Here is a 10,650-nt window from a genome sequence, read left to right as displayed (position 1 = left end):
ATAAAATTTATAAACAAACCAATTTCTAACTTTGAAATAGAACAATGGGTAAAACAATTAAAAATTAAAAACTTTAGGGGTGTATTAAGTAGAAACAATTAACTAAAATTAAAAATAAATGACGAGTGTAGAATAATCAATTTAGATGACTCTGTTGGACCTGGAACACATTGGGTTTGTTATTTAAATAATAAGTATTTCGATCCATTTGGGCTTCCTCCACCTAAGGAGGTAATTAAATATTTACCAAATATAAAATACAACAATGTTCAATATCAAGACAAAACAACTGCGCTCTGTGGATATCATTGTTTATTTTTCATTAAAATGTTACAAGATAAAGTACCGTTGTATGAGTTATTGTATAAAATACTAAAAGTTAACAATCAAAGAGTAAATGAACAAACAATTATAAATTATTTTAATAAGTTTTAAATTGTTGTTTTTAAAAAAAATATAATTTATAAAAAGGTTGTTGATTTTAAATTAAAAAAATTGTTTTAAAAAATATATGTTCTAATTTAAAAAGTTGTTTTATAAAAATAAACGTTCTAATTTAAAAAGTTGTTTAAAAAAAAATAAACGTTCTAATTTAAAAAGTTGTTTTAAAAATATAAACGTTCTAATTTAAAAAGTTGTTTTAAAAAATATAATTAACAAAAAACGTTAATTTTTATAAATTATATTTTTTAAAAAGATTAAATTTCATAATTGGCCCAGAAACCTCATTTTATATACTACTATCTGAAGTACTTAGCTTAATAGTCTTGTCCAGCCTGCCTGTCCGTATTAATTTCCGTATACATGCGTATTTCCAAAAGTGCTGAACTACGAACAAATAAAGTTATCAATTAAAAGTCACGCAAGATATTTACACATGCATGCGTAACTGAAGGTTAATTCGGCTGGCCTCGGCTAGACAACTTGATATGAAAAGCTAATAACAATATGATAAAGTCCGAAAACCTCGCTTGTGGAGAAAAGAAACTTGATTAAAAGGTTCCCGCCGGGTAAAAAATTCTTTGCATCGAACCAGCAGCTGTGCTTAATTGCAATAGGAAGACACTCTTTCAAGAAAACAATCTGTGTCTGACCAGCTGCCATGCTTTATCGTCATCTGAAGATCTGTCTTTCAGGAATAAGGTCTCTTCTCTGGACGAGTACTCAGCCTAACTGTGACCTCTCTGTCTCTTTGTCTCTCTCTCCGGTGGGGCTCAAACTCCGGAGCGCTCGATCCGGAGGCGAACGCTCTGCCACTGAGCTATCATGGCACGCGATTCCACTTTCAGCACCTCCGGTCGGAATGTCGCGGATTCGATCTCCTGTCACGTACCAAGGATGTGAAAAATGGTACAAGTTCCTCCATTAATATGCTCAGCATTATGCGGATTAGAATAGGCTCTACTTTCAAACTGTAATAGGGAGCAACCATCTGACATATTGTAATCGATGAGCGTCGATAAATGTTTCTGGTATAATCAAGCAAATCTTCTCCGAGTGTTGCGTTAAACATGCGATCATGAGATGGTTACTGATATATATGTTTTATCGTACTGCGAATATGTTCAGATCAGCGCTGTTTTCTGTTTGCTGGCATCACGTTTTCAGGAATGGCTGTGTCTTCTTTTCTTCCAGAACTGATGCAGAAGAAGTGTAGCTTAACTTTCGTATTTAACATATTTTGGCTTATTCTCCCTCCGGACTCTCTACATACGTTGGAGCATGATTATGCGCTAAATCATTTAACTAACCAATGTGTAATACTACTTTTCCCTGCATTGGTCTGAACGTAGGATCTCAGTAACGTACCAGTATACAAGTGATCTATACAAAGCAAAACGTGGCTTTTCGTATTAAGTGGCGAAGTAACAAGAGCTCCGCCAAGCGGGGCAATATACGCCCGAAGGGTTACATCAGAGGATGGGAGAAAAAATTAAAGAACTTGACTGTTGAAGTCCAAAGGACAGTAACAACAAAAGGAAGAAATTCCAAAAAAAATTCTAAGTCCACAAAACAATCCTTACCAGGTACAGATATGTCAAAATGTACCTAAAAATTGGAGGTACCATCCATGTTGTACCACAAAAAAGTGGTCTTGGGTTTTCCCTACGGTCAAGTAAGCTATTTATAGTAACATAAAAAGGAAGTAATTCAAAATTTTTTTTATTGAAAGTGAACAAAAACGGGATCTGCCAAATAAAAACAAGAGCACTGCAATGCAGAGCAATATACACAAAGCAAAGTCATATATGACCTTTGACCCCTAAGTTTGACCTTGACATTGAAGCGAATCATCCAACACATGCACTCTGCACGTCGTCTTTGTCACAAATTGAATACGGGCCTTATTTTATCTGTAGTGTAAATGCAGGTATTGCATCATCTTTTTGTAAATTTTTGAGTTATTGAGGTAAATGTCAGATTTCACGCATGAAATACCTCTCATGTTTTTCTGTATTTCATAACTTAAATTTCCATGTAAATTTCATTAAATTCGGTTCAGTAATAAGAAAGTTGATATTTCATAAACTTCAGTAATTTATGTTTTTATCCCCAAAACCACTATAATGGGCCTCAAATTGTCAATTTCAATCCGCACCAATGTAGTTAGATTCCCCGGCTATATCGTGAATCCCGTGAAAATACAAATAGTCGGAGCTCACGCATAAGCCGTGAATCCCATGAAATTTAGTATTTGGCGGGACATTACCCTTTAAATAGACTGGACTAGATATGCCTTGCGCACACCACCTTCCGACATTATAGACGAATCTATGTCTGATTAATTTTTCTTGCTAGAAATTTATGCTCGATCGAGGTAAGAAATTTATTTGTTAGATTTTTGTATGATTTTTGCATTATGATTTTTATTTGGTAAATTTTTGTGCATTCTACAAAATTCTGTAATATTTACTTTTCGGCAAATGATTTTGGCTAGTTTCGGTATATCAGGATAATTTATCAAATTTTTCAGACATTTGTAAATTATTTCGAAAGAGGAATCTAAAATGTTTCGTTTATATAAGTTGTAAAATTTGTACTGAAATTTGTAACATGATATTTATAAAGTACTCTGTTTCAAAAACTTTCGTCAAACATTTCGTTGTTATGGAACGCCATTACTGCATTGCACTGTAGTGATTAAATCTATATGGCAAGTCTAGTACCATGTATGTAATATATTATTGTAATATGAAATTGTGTGCCAGTCTATTGCATATACATACAATGTCCGTTTTAGTGTATGGCATTTGATATTATATGGATGCCAACTATGATATAACATTTGATTTACCATAGGCGTAGGAGCCGGGGGGCCAGGGGGGCCTGCCCCCCCCCCCCCCCCCCCCCAAAGCTAGGATAGGGGGGGGGCGAAATATAGTTTGGCCCCTCCAATATTTTGGAAAAGAGATATAACTTGTAGTCTAATATAACATTTATTTAGTATCCTATAATTCTTTTCAACCTGAATTCTGATTTGCATTTGACATTTCCTTGCATTCTGACTTGTCTCTTTTCGTAAGGTGAGTATTGAAACCTCGTACGCGCCGATGATTGTTCGATTATATTTTTAAAAAGAATAATATTTATATAATATCGAGCGCATCATTCAGTTCCGGTTTCTTCGAAATATTGAGCGTCTGCAAAACGATGTAAGTATTTAGCCTGTTTACGCATGTAAACATTATACTATTTACATTTATCATTATCTATTCAAAGAAAATAATATTTCTACATCTCTATATCACAATTAGACAAATGTAGCGCTATTTGATTGTATATCCAGGGCTTCAACCGAAGACTGTAAAAGAAATGGCACGCTTGATTAGAACGATACATATTTTGACCGATTAAGTTCTATTGCAGGCAGTTCAGCGCGTAGTCATACCGCCTATAATAGAGGTATCGACCACTCGGTACCAATATTTTTTTTAAGTTTTGATATTTCTATGTTCCCCGCCCCCCATTTTGAAAACAATGGCAGTGTATATTGGTTTGCAAATATTGGTCGGTCCGTACATCAGCATTTTGTTCGTTCTCTAATTCAAACAATTTTCATCAGACCTTCACCAAACTTTATGATAATATTTTAGGCATAATATCTCGGCCAAGTTTGTTAAACGGTCAAATCAGTCCGTGCAATTCGGAATTACGGCCCTTGAATTATTGAAAATTTGCCTTTTCAGCCTTGTCTGCTCTCTAACTCGAACACTTTTCATCGGATCTTCACCAAACTTGATGGTAATGTTTGTAGGCATAATATCTCGGCCAAGTTCAATAACTAGCTAAATTACCCCAGACACTTTTGAGTTACGGCCCTTGAGTTATTGAAAATTTGTCTTGTTAGCCTTGTCCGCTTTCTAACTTGAACAGTTTTCATTGAATGTTCACCAAACTTTAGGATACTGTTTGTAGGCATAATGTCTCGGTCAAGGTCGATAACTAGCCCAGTCGCCCAAAGCTCTTTGGAGTTACGGCCTATGAATTATTTTTGTTGTGTTATCAGTCGCGCCTATGTGGGGGCATATCTGTTTTAGAAAATAGTTCTTGTATATTGTCAATTTGAAAAAATGATCACTGGATGTTTTTGTAGTATGTATTAATATTTATGCATTGCAAGCAATGCTAAGTATATAGATGTTGTCTTTTTTATTTCCATGTGTATTATTAATTTGTTACAGGGAAAAAACTGCGACCTCAGATTTAAATTTGCTGAAATGCTTCATAGAAGAAGGGGATAATCCCGCTGTTCTCCGCATGTGGGGGAAATATATTCCTTTTGTGCAGGAGCTCTCATGTAACAAAACGAAGGCTGACCTTCTACACATTGAACAAGATCAACTGGCTGAGGCACTGAAACCATCCGATCTCCCATATACCAATCTTCGGTCAATAAAAGCAACAGGGGATGGAAATTGTCTCTTGTACTGTGTATCAACATGCATAAAAGGTATGTCAAACATTTCTTTGTGTGTTACACCTTCAAAACGTTATATCTATAAATATTAACGAAAGCTAAGCATTCTATTATTAATACAAAACGTCTTATAGATGTATTTTGCTATAGTTGCTCTTCTAGATCGATCCTGAAACAAAACTAATGTCGAATATTTAATCCGACATCAAACTCATAATATAGTATACCGCGCATTGTTAACTTAAACAGAAATAACAATGTAAATCAATTCGATTATTCAGGTTTGAAAAACCGGGGACAAAGCAAAGGCATCAGGGAATTTTACAAAACTAGGAAGAAAATATCACTAGCTGCTAGTTGTTTCTCTCTTTCATTATTACTGAAACTTACACTAAAGCTATTTTAACCTACAAAGGTTAGCTATTGAGATTGCAAGATGTCCGTCGTCTGTCAAAAATTTGGTTGTTACGCGATAGAGGTCACAGTGTTTGCTTTATCTTCGTGAAAATTGATTAAAAGGTCAACATGAATGATTAACAGTATATTAGCCTTTTTAACTCTATATTCAGTTTAAAAGTAATTCAGGTAGGGTTCATAAAACTAATTCAGCATATTAATCTGTATGACATTCAATTCAAGTTTAAAGGAATTCCCCATTGGGCCAAAAAGTAGGTCACTGTGGTCAATCGTAGGAACACCTTTATTAAAGGTATCTGTAGTTTGAATTTTCAGTCAGAACTTCATGAAATTGATCAGTATTTAAGTCTTCATAATCTACAGCTACTTTTCGAAAAATTGTCACGTAGCTAAAAAAAAACAGGTAATTGGGTTTAAATCAAATTTGTTACGAGTATTTTATAGGTTTGGAGTCATTTTTTATAGCTTGATGGTTGTTAAAGCATTGCTATAAAAGAGGAAAGTTAGTGATCATACGTAAACAGTTACTTTCTGATGCGGGGATGCTAACGGACATTATGTTTGGACCACTTTGCGGATAACTACAGTCCATTGTAGATTTAAATTTCTTTCACATCAAACCTTTCCTGTTTTCAGGTGATGAATCTCTGTCATCCGTTCTACGAATTTTGTCTGCATGTGAACTGTACTTACATGCCGATTTCTATGGCAAGCACACACTCCTTACAGAAGCCAGGAACCACAAAGATATCATTAGTATGGACATCAAACTTTTATTCAGTTTCTGGTTGGCGAATCATTCTGATGAAAGTGCCAACGAAGATTTTTCTACATGTGTCAAGAGAGAAGCTAAAATGATGTGCGAAAACCGGAAATGGTCGTCTATGCTTCAAGTACTGACTTTGCCCAATGTGATAAATAGACCTGTATATTCAGCTTATCCCGAGACATCATTCAACATTCGTCCATTATTTAATGGACATATTAGAATGCGAAATCCGTCCTCAAGTGACACTAGAAATAATGCTCCTCTCGTGATAATGTGGACTCGGGATGGTAACCTGGACTCTAATACAGGAACTATATTTGTTCCAAACCACTTCTGTGCGTTTGTTGAGGCTAGTAATGAAACAAATCTTAACAAGAAGAGAACATGTGCTGAAATGCCCCGAAAGATATCAGATAAAAGACATAAAGCATCTAGTTTAAAACAGTCGACAGTGTTTTCATTTTTCTCAAAAAGTGATATGTCAAACGCGGACATAAACTGCTCAGTAAATTATGACCCAATCAAGCCGGAACAAGACAAACAGGTTCTGGGTAATACAACTCAGAAAAAGCATCTGCTCGATCAACCTAAAAATGATAAACACGAGATTTCCAAAGATCAAAACAAAAACTGCAAGACATCAAGCAATGTTGTTAATTGTCAAAAAAAGACACTGTCGATGAAAATTGTGTTTTACAGGAATCGTCGTTTCAGTGCACTCGTTCTGATTCAATTTGCAACAGAGAGTGCTGTAAAACAGACGTTCCGTTTCAACCTCTAGACGAGACATTGCTGGAAGGATCTGTTCGAATGTACAAAAATAGAAAGAGGGCATTTCTTCCAAAGTGGTTTCAGGAGTTCCCTTTGTTGACTTACTGTTGCACTAGAAATCGGATTTTCTGCAGCGTTTGTAGAAAAGGGTACAACATGTCATTAATAACATTTAGCAGTAAATACGAAACAAACTTTATTGTAGAAGGATTTGATAATTTGAAGAAATGTCCGGTTAGCTTCAGAGAACACGAAAGCAGCAGCACACATAGAGAGATAAAAGTAAAATTTGATTATATTCACAAGGCAAGAAATGTCAAGGAAGAGGTAACAAAGCAAAATACGGACGAAAAAGCTATTCGCCGGGAGATACTGGTAAAGCAGTTGCGTGCACTTAGATATTTAGCTCGTCAAGGTTTAGCTATTCGTGGTAAAAAGGAAGGAGATGGGAACTTTGAACAATTGCAGTATATTTTAGGTGAAACGTGTCCCCAATATCAACAATGGTTTAAATCAAAAGACTATCAGTCTCCAACAATACTAAACGAACAAATAAAACTGTTAGGCAATACGTTGCTTAGAGAAAAATTAAAACAAATATACGGGGCTAAATGGTTTAGCATCTTAGCAGTTGAAACTCGTGATATCGCAAATAGGGAACAATTATCAATATCTATTCGTTGGGCTGATGATGATTTTGTAGTTTTCGAAGATTTCATTGGTTTAGTTGAATTAACTGATACCTCAGCACAGACAATCTATTTGTCCATCAAGGATGTTCTTATACGTCTCTCGTTGTCATTAGAAAACTGCCGTGGTCAAGCATATGATGGAGCAAGTAACTTCATGGGCAAGGAAAATTCAAAATGAATTTCCGAAGGCAATTCCTGTACACTGTTTTGCACATTGTTTGAATCTTAGTTTACAAGACTCATGTCGTGACCTGAGATGTGTGAGAGACGCACTTGATCTGGTAAAGGAAGTGGCATCTTTGATAAAATTCTCACCGAAAAGACAAGTGTTATTTGAACGAATCAAACTGGATACAGGAAATACATCAAGCTCAATAAAACCGTTATGCCCAACGAGGTGGACCGTTAAAACGTCTGCTATTTCGGCTGTGCTTCAGAACTACAGTGAAGTTATAGAGACAATGGACGGAGTGAATGAAAGTGGTAACGATGAGTACTCAAGACGTGCAGGTGGAGTAAGCTGTCTGATGCAAAAGTTTTCATCTTACTTCGGTTTGAAACTGGCTCATATGTTATTTTCAGCTACAGAACAGTTATCAACATCTTTGCAGTACAAAGACTGTTGTGTCAGCGATGTTGATGCTGGACTTCAAGCTGTTGTCTCATTTTGCGATCGTCATCGCACAGACGTCAGCTTTGATACGTTTTATGACCAGGTTGTGTCAGAGTCTGGGTCCTTAACAGAGCCTCCGAAACTGCCGAGATACAAACGTGTTCCTAAACGCTTAGACCAAGGAATTGAAAGTGTGCGTTTTGATAACACTAGGGACTATTACAGGCAACAGTATATTGAATCAATTGAAACTGTAAAAGGCCAGGTTCAGAAGCGCTTGCAAAGTAACGAACTGAATACAATGCAGGATGTTGAGCAGTTGTTAATAAATGCAGCAAACGGGACATTTACAGGTATTCCGGAGTCTGTTAAAGCAAATTACGGAACTGACATTGACATGCAAAAGCTTGAAGCTCAACTTCGTTTGTTATCTGATCTTATCAAAGTTCCTCTGATGTCAAGTGCGTAACCAGTATCAGAACTATATGCGACGTTCTGCTAAAGGTTTCAGGTGGAAAGTCGTTTATGTCATGTGTTGTCAAACTTTTAAAATTGTATTTAACTGTTCCTGTGACAACTGCAACTGCAGAAAGATCTTTCGCAGCGCTGCGCAGATTAAAAACCTACTTGCGTTCAACTATGACGCAACAGAGACTGAACAATCTAATTCTCTTGAGCTGTCACAAAGAAGACACGGACAAACTAAATATACGAGATGTTGCAAAAATGTTTGTTGGTAGTAGTATAGAACGCATCGCATATTTTGGTTCTTTTGACGAACTGTTATAGTTAGTCCAAAATATGCGATGCGATTTGGCCACAATGAGTGGAAAACTGTTCATCCCTGAATCAGGTACGGCACGTAACGGATATTATCCTTGCCTTGTGTGCCTTCCATTGTTTTCACTTTTGACATTTGAGCGCTTTTTCTCTATTTTCTTGAGAAAAACGCCCTCAGTATCGTAAGGACATAATTTATAAATTAAAATATATCTGTTTTAGAATTTGTTTGTAACTTCTGCCTGGTTACGTATACAGTACAGTAACGCTTAAAAGCGAACATCGAAAAAAAAACCAAGAGGCCAGTATGTGTATCGTTTGAAATAATGTCGGTTACTATGAGATAACCATATTGTTTTCAAAAGTGTGAAGGTTAATAAATGTTTTACCCATACATCCTGTTGTATATTATTCGGCAAGTATCCAGGTAAAAAGGACGGGTTTTATCCCTGTTTGAAACTGTTATACGGTATGTTTTCGAGAAACAATAGTGAAACTGTGCATATGTCTGTACTCGGGATGAAATTCCTGATTGTGCCGGAATTTCCTAAAATAGGTCTATTGCAGTTTTAAAACACAATGGTTCATTAGAAATGCATCATAGTAACTCAATGATTGCTAAAACACAGGGGTTTGAGGGTGGCCTACGGCCCATTTGGCCCCTAGACAAGGCTTTGTCATGAATGCACTGGGCCCCCTGTCGAAAAGGTTTGGCCCCCCCAAAGTTAAAATCGCTCCTACGCCTATGTTTACATTGAATTTTGTTAATTTGTAGTTATAAATAATAGCTGCAGTTTATCATTTCCATTACTGTATGTTTTCATCATATACTTTTCATATCTTTTTCATACTTTAACTTTAGTCTTTTAAGTAAGTAATTTTTGTAATAATGGAAGTAATTAGTGACGTATTTTAATCACGTGACGTATGAACTTAGTAGCATATATATATTTTGTATAAGTAGCACGTATTATTTATGGGAGCCTACGGAGGTATGGTGTACCCAAAAGAGCAGTTTTATGCCCTGACTTATTTGTCTTGCTATGGTGCTTACCATATGTTATATATTTTAGCTTCTTCCGCCAGACGATTTCGCCTGGATTTCCCAACGCAGAGCTTTCGTCCCATGGTTGTGCCGTAAACCGCAAAGATTTGTCTTTTTATGAACAGATTTTCTTTTCATATCATCTATTCATTGTTCATAATCATCTTATGTAAATAAATTTGTAAATATTGTAAAGGGTGTTGATTTGATCTGATGGTTAATGTCGCCGGTACGGCCAGTCCTGTCAGTCTTGGTGTGGTGAACATTTGTGCCAAGTTTCTTTGAAATCCTTCCAGCAGTTCAAGAGTTACAGAGCGGACACGAAACAAACATATGACTTTTGACCCTTAAGTGTGACCTTGACCTTGAAGCGAGACATCCAAAACATGCGCTCTGCACGTCGTCTTGGTGTGGTGAACATTTGTGTCAAGTTTCTTTGAAATCCTTCAAGGGGTTCAAGAGTTACAGAGCGAGCACGAAATTGCTGACGGACGGACGGACACCGGAGGTATAACATAATACGTCCCTTCGGGCGTATAAAAATCTGTGCTTGTCTAATCTGACAAAGGTGAAAACTCAACTGCAGTTTCTTTGTACATTTTGTATACACGTTGGAGAAGTAATACAGACAACAAACAAACAATG

General features: G+C 36.2%; 1 protein-coding gene across 1 annotated transcript; it reads left to right on the top strand.

Annotated features, from left to right (window-relative positions):
• Positions 1 to 7,031: 7,031 nt before the first annotated feature.
• Positions 7,032 to 7,745, top strand: LOC123539827 (uncharacterized). The gene has a single exon (XM_045324609.2). The coding sequence runs from the start codon at positions 7,032 to 7,034 to the stop codon at positions 7,743 to 7,745; it is 714 nt and encodes a 237-aa protein (XP_045180544.2).
• The last annotated feature ends 2,905 nt before the right edge of the window (positions 7,746 to 10,650 follow it).

Source organism: Mercenaria mercenaria, chromosome 16 (assembly GCF_021730395.1).
Source record: "Mercenaria mercenaria strain notata chromosome 16, MADL_Memer_1, whole genome shotgun sequence".
In the NCBI taxonomy this organism is placed as follows: domain Eukaryota; kingdom Metazoa; phylum Mollusca; class Bivalvia; order Venerida; family Veneridae; genus Mercenaria; species Mercenaria mercenaria.
The sequence above is the reverse complement of the archived record's forward strand: the minus strand, read 5'-3'. Positions and strand labels throughout refer to the sequence as shown.

Bases quoted from the DNA above. Each gene is read 5' to 3' on its own strand.
- LOC123539827 (XM_045324609.2), top strand. From the start codon at position 7,032: ATGTCATTAATAACATTTAGCAGTAAATACGAAACAAACTTTATTGTA.